This window comes from Poromitra crassiceps (genome assembly GCF_964638095.1).
Source record: "Poromitra crassiceps genome assembly, chromosome: 4".
Lineage (NCBI taxonomy): Eukaryota > Metazoa > Chordata > Actinopteri > Beryciformes > Melamphaidae > Poromitra > Poromitra crassiceps.
The window spans coordinates 11,925,608-11,939,923 of record NC_139626.1 but is presented as its reverse complement, the minus strand read 5'-3'; the positions used below and the strand labels follow the sequence as shown (position 1 = coordinate 11,939,923).

Below are 14,316 nucleotides of genomic sequence, written 5' to 3'. Positions count from 1 at the left end.
ACACACACAATACAGTATACAGACTTGCCCAAGGGCACCCATAATCACAGGCACGTGAGGTGGTTCTAAAAATCCATTTATCTCAAAACTCTCTGAAAATCTCTGAAACCATGCTGTACTCAACGGCTAATATCTACATAACTACTAACTCTACAAACTAACTCTTTTAGACAGAGAAAGCACACATTCTATTAGTTCTTTTTAGATGATTGGTGTTCACGAAGTCTTAACAGAAAAGAATCCTCGGCTCTTGTAAAATGAGCCAGAATCCTCAAAAAAAAAACTGGCAGAACCTACCTACAGCATTGAAAAAAGGGCTGGCAGTCAATGTGTTAATATAGGCATATAGCAAATGGCCTAAACTCCCAAAAAGTTGGCCTATCCCTTAACATTGCCCATCACCAGTGGGAATGAGATCAGTGATTTATGACATCACTCATGATGTCACTGATGATGTCACAATGTTATGCATAATGACATCATCAGGGATTTTATGAAATCACTGATGATGTCATTGATGACATCATCACTGATGGCATCACAATTGCTCGAGTGTGTAAACACTCAGCTTGGGATCAGTACCGATGGAGGCGACTGAGATCAGTGATTTATGACATCACTCATGATGTCACTGATGATGTCACAATTTTATGCATAATGACATCATCAGGGATTTTATGAAATCACTGATGATGTCATTGATGACATCACAATTGCTCGAGTGTGTAAACACTCAGCTTGGGATCAGTACCGATGGAGGCGACTGGTGTGTCTGATATTGACATGGCAACCAGAAGCATAGTCGGAGGCAGTGATTCACCACCTAAACTGGACAGCCCTAGTCAGAAGGATGTGGGGGAGTTCGGTCTGGGGTTGTGCTGCTCTGAGGAGGTGAGGGGGGAAACCCCTGGCACAGAGGACAGTCCCAGTAAACTAGGAGAAGCAGAGCTCGAACCTAGAGAAGACGCCAAGAGCAGAGATGACAAGGCCTTTGGGAAAGAGGTTATTATACTGATGCAGGCCTTGAACTCCCTAGCCACTCCTGAGGAGAAGCTGGCTGCTTTGTGCAAGAAGTATGTGGACCTGTTGGGAGAGACCAGCTTCATTCAGAAGTGTCTGACAGTGCTACAGAAGGAGCAGTCTCAGATCGTGAAGGAGAAGCTCCACCTGCAGGGCGAGCACAGCAAGGCCATCCTGGCTCGTAGCAAGCTAGAGAGCCTCTGTAGGGAGCTGCAGAGACACAACAAGACACTGAAGGAGGAGAACCTCCAGCACTCCAGGGACTATGAGCGGCAGAGTAAGGAGGCCATGCTGCATTTCCAGATGACCCCGCGCAACATCGAGTTGCAGATGGAGCAGCACAGCTCCCGCAATAACAAGCTGAGGCAGGAAAACATGGAGCTGACCGTGAAGATCAAGAAGCTCATTGAACAGCATAAGTTCCGCGAGGAACACATAGACAAGGTGTTCAAGCACAAGGAGCTACAGTATCAGCTGATGGATGCCAAGCTGCAGAGAATCACTGAGTTGATGAGGCTGGTGGAGGAGAAACAGCAGAGAGAGAGAGACTTTCTGCTGAAGGACACCACTAAGACTAGGCACAAGTGTGAACTGATGAAGGAACAGGAAATGCAGCTGAACCAACAGCACACTCTGTACATGGACAAGTTTGAGGAGTTCCAGAGCACCCTGTCTAAAAGCAACAAGGTCTTCACCACCTTCAGACAAGGGATGGAGAAGATGACCAACAAGACGAAGAAGCTGGAGAAAGAGACGACCCAGTGGAGGACCAAGTGGGAAAGCAACAACCAGGCTCTGCTGCAGATGGCAGAGGAAAAAATTCAGTGCGACGACCATTTCAAGGTCCTGCAGGGGAAGCTGGAGCTGCTGGAGAGGGTGTGCCGAGCCCTGCAGAAGGAGAGAAATTACCTCAACAACCGGCTCAGCCTCCTCCAGGAGCAGGGAGAGGAGGAGGGGAGCATGGAGTCTCCCGAAGACCAGCACCAGGAGCCCTCACCTGGGGAGGACTACAGCGAGGGAGAGGAGGATGGGAGCACAGAGCCTCTTGAAGACCAGCACCAGGAGCCCTCGGCCGGGGAGGGTGACTACGACGATGAGGGAGAGGAGGAGGGGAGCATGGAGTCTCCCGAAGCCCAGCACCAGGAGCCCTCGCCTGGGGAGGACTACAGCGAGGGAGAGGACGATGGGAGCACAGAGCCTCTTGAAGACCAGCACCAGGAGCCCTCGCCCGGGGAGGACTACAGCGAGGGAGAGGACGATGGGAGCACAGAGCCTCTTGAAGACCAGCACCAGGAGCCCTCGCCCGGGGAGGACTACAGCGAGGGAGAGGACGATGGGAGCACAGAGCCTCTTGAAGACCAGCACCAAGAGCCCTGGGCCAAGGACGACAATGACGAGGATACAAAATGATGCCTCACTAAAATATTTTCAATCTGTGTAAATTAGGTTTACAGGAAAGAAAAAAGAATGCGAAAAATACACATTTCAGGATAAATCTCACAATATGGCATCACAATTTGGTATCACGATACGGGCAATATATCCCGATATATCAATATTTTTTTGTCCCACCCCTACACTGGATAGGGGGCTAGATTGATCTGGATAGAGGGATGCCCAGAGGGTTTCCTCAAGTCCATTTTTCCAGGAAGCAAGCAATGCAAGATTTCGATTTTTCCAGTTGGCTTGTTTAAGCTTGTGTATTCCAGTCTAAATGGCTTTTATTTTTATAATACTGAAATTTGATTTCCACATGGTCAGCTCAACAATGTGATTAGATCAGAGTAAGGAAAGAGTTAGAAAATGTTATGTTTAAAGAAAGATGACTCGATATGCACTTTTAAGTTGCATCTGATAACGGCCTTGGCATCTTTGATACTAGAAGAATGTGATTCACTTTTCTGATGCGTTTGAATAAAAAGATGTAATTCCAGCAGTCCTACACGTATAGAGCTTAACAGTCAGTCTTCCAGAAGAGTATTTCCCATTCACTTTTCTCAATCATGTTTTGAAAAATCCTTATCTAGGAGTTTCTAAGAGTTTTAAGGCAGGAATGAAACCAACCGGTCTTTGAGAGAATAATGACCATAAAACATTTGATTCAGAGTTGAAAAAACATTGAAAAACAAAACAAAAAGTGCTAGGTAAACGAACATGAATTATATTGCAAGAGTGAAGAAACTACTCATCCCATAAACCACGCTGGCATTTCTGGCCAATCAGATTAGCGAATGATTGAGTGACAGAGAATTTCAGCCAATGGGAGAGTACTTTGAGCGGCTTGTACAAGATATTGTGCATGGGATCCTACGCAACCATCCGGGCAAGGCATCCATCAGCCCTAACCTCAGTCACTAGTCATTCTTCACTTCGCCAAAAACTGCTCCCAGATATTTGAGAACGTTCTAAGCGAGTTGACTCTCAGGAACCTCAGTCTCTCAATCTGTATAACACAGGTCATGTCCATCAGCCACACCTGAAAAGAAGATGAGGTGTAGGACTTCCATTCCTTTAAAATTAGTATTTTAGCGACAGTTGTCCCCAGTGTCAGAGATTGCTGCACGGCTGTAGGGAAGTTCAGAGAGGACTCCGAGCAACCGAAGATGGCGATTTCTGGCTCCGGCTGCAGGGTTACTTTGTAGGCCTTAGAATACCAGTCAAATATTTTGGCCCAGAATCCCGTTAGTGAGGGTTCAGAAGCAGAAGGCATGAGATAGTGTGCCCTCTGACACCTGACATCTGTCACACAGTGGTGAGACAGAGGGGAAGATCTTGGGTAATTTATACTTGGAGTAATGAAGACGTGAGTGACTTTAAATTGGATCAGCTGGTGTCTGCTATTAACTGAGCAGAGTTGTATCACAGACAGACTCCTTTCCCATATAACGTCAGATAAATCAATACCAAGTTCCCCCTGTCACACCTCTCTAATCCTCTGAGTAGAGGCTGTATTGCAGTTGTCAAACAGACATACAAATCTAGAGATAAGATGCTTGGAGTGAGTAGGGCTCAGCAATACATTGAAAAAAGCATGCTCATTTGGGAGTGCTTGAGCGTGAATCGTGGAGCACACTCAGAGCCCCCCGTCTCTGCTGACCTCAGCAGTGAGCTCTCTTTGTAACTCTGTCTTTCTCTCTTGCTATCTCTCTGTCTTTCTCTGTAGGTCTTTACTTCCTGTATCTCGCTTTGCAACAGTTTACAGTTTTCTGATATACTACTGATGTTCTAATGATACAAAGCTGGTTGAAAATGGGCAGAGTGTTCCTTTAATATTAAATTCTTATTATTTCTTCCTTTTTTCCCCGATTCCCATTTACATCAATGTCCATTTTGCTCCTATGTATCTAATTTATAACAGCTGCATTTGCAAATGCAATGCAGTGCAATACAATTGGTCTGGGCTAGGCCGAGCTAGCGTTTTATGTTTCTGGCAGCAGCAACAGCGGTTTTGTTGGGAATACATAGAAGAACTGGGTAGTTAGCATGAGCCGTGATAGCTGCCATGGCTGAACAGACAGAGGAGAGTGCCACCTACAGAGACTCAAAGTGCATCAACAGCAAATCCAAGGAAAAAGAAGTCACAGTACTGGGCACACTGTTTGATTGACAGGATGATCTGTGATCAAATGCAGAGCAGAAACAGTGCAGCAATGAGCGCTTAGCAACAACCATGACAACAAAATCAAGTGAAGATCACGTGTCGTGCATTGCCATGTTAAAGGTGACACGTTTTCTCTGGTGAAAATAGCAGCATTCTCTCTGTGAGTCTTTCTGTCTCTCTTGCCCTCCACAGACATGACCTGCTTGTCTCTGTCTCTTTCGCCCTCCACAGACATGACCTGCTTGTCTCTGCCCAGGCTGGCGAGCACGGGCACCAAGCAGTGAGTGCACATTGCAGATTTCATATTCACAGTGGGACTAACAGCAGGGAAAACTCAAGAATGATTTCTTCTCCTTCATTTACAAAAGTAAATAAGTCATCCGTCTTTCTTTTCTGTCTCTGTCGATTCTGCAACACAATCGATAGCATCAATACAGCTAATGACTGTTTGAAGAGGTTGGTTCAGCAACTCATTGAGCTAGACGACATTACGACATGACCATTTCGGCTGAATTTATTCTCTTGCTCGAATGTGGGCTGGTAACCTACTTCAGTGCACCATTAGCTCTCGCTTCAAGCTTCAAGCCCTGAGCAGTGGTGAAGAAAGAGGGAGAAAGAGCGAGAGAGAGCGAGAGAGAGAGAGAGAGAGAGCACAAATCTATCTCTGAGCGTCACAATACAGTTTGCACCAGCTTTGCCAGCAGCCAGAAATTCAAATTCTGCAGGGGATTGTGATCGTGAGGCAGCAGCTACATTTTCTGTACAAGGTGGTAATGGGGGGTGGCGGGGGTTGGGGTAAAGGAACTTCAAAATATGCAGGCTTGAAAACTTGGCTTTGCATTTAGACCCAAAATCTAAATTTGTCTTCATGAACCACTCATCTATTATGGACAAAATGGGTCTATATTGTACCATACCAAAACAGCTACTATGTACTGTAGGCTACTGCAACATTTGAAAAAAGTTACAAAATTATTTGTAACAACTACAACAAATGAAAATATGACAGTAGTAACTACAGTAGCCAATTTGTGTCTGACAAAATGTGTGTGTGTGTGTGTGTGTGTGTGTGTGTGTGTGTGTGTGTGCGCATTAGCCAAAGTTAGCTAGCTAACTGTCGTTACATTGAAAACGAAGCAATGTGAGACAAACTGCGAACTACAATCAAATCTATCTATTTAGCGTAGCAACAGCCACAGCTTTTCATTTCAGAATTCCTTCCCTTCATTTGTGCAGAAGGAGGCGGGCCCCCGCTCTCCCTCATGCATTATAAATACCCCATTACAACTTGTTGCCTGGCGCTCCGGGGCCATGTGGCACATTGACGGACCGCTTTGCAGACAAAACTAATCAACGACATCATCGTTAGGCGCACCAACGGACAGGCTACCCGCGTGATTGGGTTATTTTACCATGCTAAAGCGCCGCCGGGCCTCCGAACCCAGTGGCGCCTGATGGCTCTGATCTATCGTAGCCAACTCAACGGGGTTAAGCTAACAACCTAATCTAATGCTGTTTGAGTCAAGCGCAAGGCACCCTGAGGTGGCCCATATCTCCTTCTCCTTGTCTCCAGATGACACAACAATTAGTCTGCCGCCGCTCGCTGTCACTGGAGTGTACCAGGAAGTGGCAGGACAAGGCAGGCCTCTGATTGGAGGCCTCTGGAGATGAGGTGGGCGCCAGCTGGCAGCCAGCACAGGCCATGCAAGCAGGCTCAGTAACAGAAGTCACAGAGAAAATGCACTGCTGCAACACACACAGTCATGTGTGTGTGAGTGAGTGAGTGAGTGAGTGAGTGAGTGTGTGTGTGTGTGTGTGTGTGTGTGTGTGTGTGTGTGTGTGTGTGTGTGCGCGCGTGTGCGCGCGTGTGTGTGTGTGTGTTAAAGACATAACGCCATTAGGTTCCATCTTCTGTTGAAATCTATAAACACTCCCGTGTTTAAACTGCCATGTTCAAACTGTGTAATACTGAATATGACATATTTTCAAATGTGACAGCTAATACACCTGATGTTGTTGTCGTCGATGAGGACAGTAGAGAGGCCACCATTTTGGAAGTGGGGTGTGCTTTTGATTCCAGTCTGGAAGAAGCTTTTATCACCAAGGTTTTGAAGTACCAACTGCTCAAGGATGTTAATATACAGCTTGGGTACAAATGTAAATTGCTTGTATTCATATTTGGAAGCCTTGGTAATGTCCATAGGCTGGTCGTAAGTGGCCTGCAGAGGGCAGTACTGCCCAGAACAAGAGCCAAGGCACTGGCCAAATTCTGTTCCATTTCTACAATAATTGGCAGTCACCACATTTGGAGAAGGCGCTGTTTCTTTTAGCCATAGATTCAGACTAGATACATTTGTCATTATGAGATTTCCCATTGTTTGTGCATCTATTATTGTTTGTATTCAAGGATTTTTTGGTCTAAATGTGAACACAAATAAAGGTATTAAAATGTGTGTGTTTGTGTGCGTGCGTGCGTGCGTGCGTGTGTGTGTCCAGGTGCATGTGTGTGTATGGCATCTAGGACATCAGAATAACTTACTTTAAGCAGATCCTTGGGGAAATCCTGGCCGTCGTTCAGTCCCTCCAGGTTCCCAATGAACTGCGTGCAGGACATCCTCTTACCAATGTTCTGAAAAAGACAAATGGATGTCTCATCCTGCTGAGACCAGGACCCAAATCCTGCTGAGACCACGATTGGGGTATCTTTCATTGCAGTCAATGCAAAAAAACTCTGCAATCCAAATTCAAAAATGTCATACTTTTGCCAATAAAAGCTCCTATATCCAGCCTATGAAGAAGTCATTGATAATGACTCTCATTATTAGATTAATTGCAGCCTCGATTTCCATTTTGAACGAAGTGAATTCAAAGGGTAGTTGACTCCAACCATTGACTCAATATTAAAATAAATTACATACTCCACCCCATCACCCCATTATAAGTTAACTGCCTGAAATTGTGCTCATATCATTCCTCCAGCCCCCCCGTCGGTTCGTGTGCCCCAGGTTGGGCAATGGGCATGATGGTCTGGTTGTAGGGGATGTCCTAGCCCTTAGCAGGAGCGCTGGTATATTCAGATCATACGACCTGAATACAGTGTCCTTTCCCAGACAAGCATTCTGGTTTCCAAATTAAGCTTCAAGCCACAAAGATGTCATCCGCGCTGTACTTTACAAGTGTCGCACCAAAATTTCAAACTCACCCCAAGTCACCAGACAGTCTTGCAGTCTCCCGTGCAGAGTTTCGAAAGTCAGCGCGGCTGATAAACATTTTTAATTATTTTTTATAAATGGGTCCTCATGCCTAAATCCAACCCATCGGCACCATTTTTAACTGTTGTTTAGCGAGAATCGACTCGCGGTCGACCAGTTTTGGCATGGCATGGCATGGCATGGCATGGCTTGGCATGGCTTGGCATTGTATGTTTACTGTTGTCTTTGTCACATTATGATGATGAAAAAACCAGTGGTGATTATAAATAAAAGATACTGTAACTTTGGAGTAATGCAGGCTGGACTCATCAATAGTGGGTGGACAAAAAATCTGGTATGATGATGATGATGATGATGATGATCATCATCATCATGACATCCATGAGTCAGTCCTGTCTTTGACCGTGATGATGATGAAGATGATGATGATGATAGATTTCCTGAATGTTTCCTGAGTTGCCCTTCTCTAAAAGAGCAGATCCCCTATCCTGTCACCTCTATAGCCACTTTAATTAATCATTCATCCACAGAACTGCACTATCACAGAAAGCAGCCGCCAGTGGCCTAGATTTACAAAGGGAGGCTTTGACGGTAGTAGCAGATTTATGACGGTGATAGGAGGTCAGTTGGCAGACCTGCAGACCCAGATCAGCTGGTAATCAATCACCTGCAGACCTGCAGACCCAGATCAGCTGGTAATCACCTGCAGACCTGCAGACCCAGATCAGCTAGTAATCACCTGCAGATCTGCAGACCCAGATCAGCTGGCAATCACCTGCAGACCCAGATCAGCTGGTAATCACCTGCAGACCTGCATACCCAGATCAGCTGGCAATCACCTGCAGACCCAGATCAGCTGGTAATCACCTGCAGACCTGCATACCCAGATCAGCTGGCAATCACCTGCAGACCCAGATCAGCTGGTAATCACCTGCAGACCCAGATCAGCTGGTAATCACTTGCAGACCCAGATCAGCTGGTAATCACCTGCAGACCCAGATCAGCTGGTTATCAGTCTGGGTCTTATGTTTCGCAAAACTATCTCCCCACGTTAATCAAAAATGACTTTTTTTTGGAGAATGTGGCTCTTCAAACTGTTCATTGTCTTTGTTTATCCTAGACACAGATAAAGACACGCACACATGCACACACACACTCTAGTAACACTTACATGGCCGTGTAGATCAGTGTTCAGCAGCATAAGAGCACAGGTGAGAGTGTGAACGGCATCTAGATGAAAACAAAATGTCATTATAGTTTCTCAACATGTTTGTATTCTGTATTTTTTTGTATGGTAAGTTGGTGATTATAGTATTTATTATTTGTAAGTGTGGGTGGGGTCGTCAGGGCTGATTGGGTGCACCTGGGCCCGGTGTACTCACTGGGCTTAAGAAGACCTTCAGACCATTCAGTCTTTTTTACTTTGGCATGTGAGGTAAAAGTTAAAGCAATAATGTATTAACTAAAATTAAAGGAAAATAACTAGATAACACAAACTACATTAAGCAACAGAACAGAACAAAAGGTGCATCGGTGAAGAGGGAGAGAGACTGAATTATCTGAAGGTCTTCTTACAGTAAGCCCATGGCACACTCAAACATTCTCCAACAAAGAATGTTTGATTGGTGTGCCATTGGTAAACACAGCCAAACAAGAATTGAACATGTGGAATCTGACCAAACATCTCCAAACAAGGACAGCCAGCCATGGCACACCAAACAAACAACTCCAAACAAGGACAGCCAGCCATGGCACACCAAACAAACAACTCCAAACAAGGACAGCCAGCCATGGCACACCAAACAAACAACTCCAAACAAGGACAGCCAGCCATGGCACACCAAACAAACATCTGCGTTTGTCTGTTTGTCCATGTTTGTAGGAGAATGTTTGATTGGTGTGCTATGGGCTTTAAAAGGATGCGCCAACATTTTTGGAGATTCGCCTATTTGCCATATTGCCGATAGTAAAAGTAGAATGTAGATGCCTTTATCTTCACTGTGCGTGCAGTACAAAGTATGGTACACCCCTCACTGCTAGTTAGCTTAGCGCTACAATGTTCAGTCAGCCAAAATACACATTCCAACAGCGCCAGAAACATGTGACTCGTGTACTCGCCACACAATTAAATAATAATCCAAAGTTATGGTAAACGGTCATTTTCAAAGTAAAGCCGTAGCCAGAACTAACAAAGACGGTTCCCTCTGAAACCAAAGTTACTTCTGCGTTGAGGTGCATGTGCTATGTGCAGTCATCAGTACAGCGCATGCGCCTCAGGCAAACGCGGAAGTTGCCGTATCCCTTTAAGGCTCAATTAGTAGCTACACCAGGTCCATGTGCACCCAATCAGCCCTGATGACCCCACCCACCAGGCTCCTACAAGATGAGCCAGAATAGTCAAGAGTCAAGGTCATCACATAAGCTAAAATGACTGTGACTCTATGGTCGCTCTCAATTGCCTCCGCCGCTGTGAAACAACAACCACTCTAGCTCGTTGCTACACGTGGAGAATGGCAAGTTTTGATGAAGATTTGGACTCTGCAATAATGCAGGCCTGCTTGGTACTTTCGGTGGATGGTTGTAAAGATAACGGAGCCTTTTCCCAGAGTGAGAGTAACACCAGGCAGACTCTCCTGTGCTGGTACAGTGCGAAACAGAGATAGTCTGGGAAGCAAGACTATTGGCATTGTAACCTTTTTAAGATAATATCAGATAAGATAAGGTAAGATTTTATTGAACTCCTTGGGGAAATTCAGTTTTTTCTTAACACATTCACTGCCAGCCATTTTTCAATACTGTAGTTAGCTTCTGCCAAGGTTTTTTTTTGAGGATTCTGGCTCATCTTTCAAGAGCCGAGGATTCGTTTCTGTTAGGATTTTGTGAACACACAATATCTCAAAAGAACTAATAGAATGTGTGCTTTCTCTGTCTAAAAGAGTTAGTTTGTAGAGTTAGTAGTTATGTAAGCATTAGCAGTTGAATACAGCATGGTTTCAGCGTCAGAAAATTTATTCTGAGATAAACGGCTTTTTGTGAAATTCGATAGAACAGTCACTTTAACCATTCATTTTTGGCATCAGTAAGACGTCAGACATCTAAACAATAGTTTTGAACAGTAATTTCCTCCATAACAGCAGGAAACCCCTCTCTGCTTCAAACTCCTCCCTCCGTGGGCGTTCTCCTCCGCCCTCCTTGGCTCTGCAGCGGGTCTGTCACAAACGAGTTGCTGCTGCCTGGCTGCTGCCTGGCAGTCTGGATGGGGCTCGCTGGATGGGGCTCGCTCGTTTCTTGGCATTTCGGTTGAGAGCTCTGATGAAGCTCTTGCGATTCTGCGCTTATTTATGCTGCGTGTTTCAAAGTGTGCACCCAGTCTATTCTTGGAACCCCCCACCGTTGCCACCGCTGTGCGTCAGTGCGAAAGCGAAAGCGTTTTCGCCATCCATTTTACAGTATGAGAACGGCTTCCTCGCGCTTTTCCCTGCAGTTTTGGCTCGCCTCTTCCTACTCTGGAGAGACATGTCGCCACTCAGTGGGTCGGTAAAATAGATTATACACATTCAATACCTCCAATATTTGTATAAAAGACGTAAAAGGGTTGGATCCACGTCCCACCGTCAAAAAAAAAAAAAAAAATTTAAGCCGAGATATCTCGTCTTTGGCAGTCAACCGTTGGATTCTGTAAGCCGAGATATCTCGTCAATGGCAGTGAACGTGTTAAGGATACATGTATTTAACAATAGAGACACTGCGTAACGCGTCATCATTCAGAAACCACGCCCAAGACGGGGGGAAACAGAAAGCCCCCCTCCAATCCTGGCGTTCTCCTATGTCACGTGCATGGTTGCGTGTTGCACAAAAGATTGTATATACGGAAGATGAACACTCCAACTTACTTCCTTGACAGCTAGATCCACATTTTTCTTCTCGCCAATTCTCAATGGCTTCCTTGTTTTGCTCAGGAGTACAAAAAAACTTTAACTGGCGATTTTTTACATTTGTTGTGTGCGCAGCCCACCACACAACAGCTTTTAGCTATGTTTAATTCAAGGAAAATGACGCTGGTGTGTGGAAATGAACGGAGCGTTTCCCCCGTGATGGGCGTGGCCTATTACATGCAGTGTCTCTATAGACTTTTTTCTCAGTTACTGGCAGTGAGAACACTTCCAAACAGACCACTTACCCTCTGATGGCACGATTTTTGGGTTGCAGTTGAGGTAACGCCTTGAAAAGTGTGACAGCACTCTCTCTCTCTCCTGAGTCTCCCCCATCAGGGCAAACTGCCTGAGGAAGGTCCTGACATCACAGACAGATGGACAGTTTACTGCAAGGTTACTATCCAATATGGATACAGATCAAACATTACCCGTCTCAAATTTTTATGAAGAATAATATCCACTGAAATGCTCTTATTGTGGTAGAGTTAATTTTGGATTAAAGCTACTTTGTCCAAAACCATAAACATAAATAAAAAGAAATCCATAGTGTGCAGATGAGCAATGTATTCCCCAACAGCTGTGAATTATCATCTCCCTAACAGCCCTCAATCATTTTTAAAGAGTGTGGTATTATATAGACCTATATTAGTATTACAGTATATAGACCTATTTAGAGTCACAGGGTTAGTTGCGCAGCATCCAAAACTCTGAGGAACTGAAGCCAAAACGAGAGAGATCCCCAGAATATAGGAAAAAGACGTCTTGTGCCTGGACATTCCCACTAGGAATAAGACGATGTCCGGCACTGCAACTTTGCAATGTAGTTGGATCCTAGACCATCAGGTCAGGAAACCTCACCCCATTGAAAGAGTTAGCTTATTTGTGTAAGGTAACTTGTTGCTGGCAAAGCTTTAAAATACGTGGAGGAGGCGTCGGGATCTTCCATATTTCTATGACAGCTGAACCGCTAGTTGTAACTTTCTGCAACCAGTTGGCTCCGCCCACAAAATAAGTAATCGCTGTTTACAAACATTAAAAGATCTATTAGTGTCCGGTCTTCCTTTTCCCATTCAACATGTTTTTGTATGATCCAACAAGTACTGACCTATTTCTGGAAAGTATACCTGCAATTTTCTCACCGTATTTCCTACAGCAGCTGTAACTGATTAGGCTACTATTTATACTCTCATGACATCATCAGCCTGAATAAACATCACAAAGTCATTTGACAGTGACCAACATGAGTGGTTGTACTGGAGTGAATGTATGAAACTATTCATGTGAGGCAAAGTGGAAAAGTGCAGTGGTGGCCCAATGGTTAGAGAAGCAACCTTGTGACTGGATAAATCTGGGTGGGGAAAGTGAAAAGGCAGTGCTTTCCCCCTTCCTCATTACCACAACTGAGGTGCCCTTGAGCAAGGTCCTTAACCCCAACCGCTCCAGGGAGCTGCTCAGTGGCCAGCAGATCAGACTGTGGTTGTACTGGTCAGCTTCCAGGTGTGAATGTGTGTGAATGTGAACAGGGCACTCCTGGAAAAGAGAGCATTGCTCTCAGTGAGACTCCCCTGGATAAATAAAGGTAAAAAAAAAAAATGTAGAAAAGAAACACACTTAGACTGATTACATGAGGTTACCTACAGTATGCAAATTGTCATTTGTCATTTGTCATTTGTCATTCAAAATCTTGAATCTTGAATCTTGAATTTCATGCCATATGCAAGGCCAAAGCTGCCCTCTAGAGGGCAGTATTACATGCACTGATTACAAAGATGATCTGAGGATATCAAGAGTGCAGCTTTGCATCTCAATGAGCCACAGTCACCACTATGCAGGACTCTGCATAGTGTTGTATTATGATGGGATCTTTTGTTTTCTATTTAGCGTAATTTCTCTGCTGAGAAAATCAATTGAGCACTGTGTGGAAAAACTCAGTATAACTGTATAATGAAATGTGACTTCATCTTAGCTAAGTGGGTTCTGGGAAGTTACGTCATAAATCTGAATTATGATCAGTGATGTCACTTGAGCAATTGTGATGTCATCAGTGATGTCACTCGAGCAATTGTGATGTCATTAGTGATGTCACTCACTCGAACGAGTGTCGGGAAACAGTGGATGGATGGATCCAGAAGGAGGCCGTAATGCAACACAAAGGATGCCAACTGCCATAAAACACAAGAAGAACGTAGAAAGTGGAAAAAGGTGTTTGGAAGCAGACGATGGCTTCTGCCCCTGGGCTGAAATCTTTATTAATGGAGGACCCCTTCATGAAGGTGAAAGCACATTGCTCAGGAGGGATGAGGAGCGGAGGAACATGAGACGAGGAGCAACAGCCAAGATTGAGGAGGTGTGAGAAACACTGGAAACATGAAAGAAGTACAAGAACCAGGTCTAGAGTGAGACCATCCAACTGTGAGAGGCAGCAATGTGCCACAACGCATCCAGTCTGCCGGAAAGCCATTAGAAGAAGTAGGGAGAAGAGAACAAGGTTGAGTTATAGGGAAAGGGTACTTTCTCCAGAGTCTCCACCCTAGAAATCGAGCGTGGG

General features: G+C 45.0%; 1 protein-coding gene and 1 pseudogene across 2 annotated transcripts in view; one reads left to right on the top strand and one right to left on the bottom strand.

Moving 5' to 3' along the window:
• Positions 1 to 14,316, bottom strand: part of LOC310775601 (uncharacterized protein) — a gene marked incomplete at both ends in the record, with an annotated part of 70,174 nt that overhangs the window by 39,893 nt on the left and 15,965 nt on the right. Inside the window, 3 exons of the mRNA XM_083635765.1 lie at positions 7,161 to 7,250; positions 9,005 to 9,063; positions 12,014 to 12,126. Of these exons, the coding sequence (XP_083491891.1) occupies positions 7,161 to 7,250; positions 9,005 to 9,063; positions 12,014 to 12,126 (262 nt within the window). The remainder of the gene's footprint in view (positions 1 to 7,160; positions 7,251 to 9,004; positions 9,064 to 12,013; positions 12,127 to 14,316) is intronic.
• LOC310774865 (alpha-taxilin pseudogene) lies at positions 754 to 2,430 on the top strand (annotated as a pseudogene). The gene has a single exon. The product of its transcript is annotated as an alpha-taxilin pseudogene (transcript).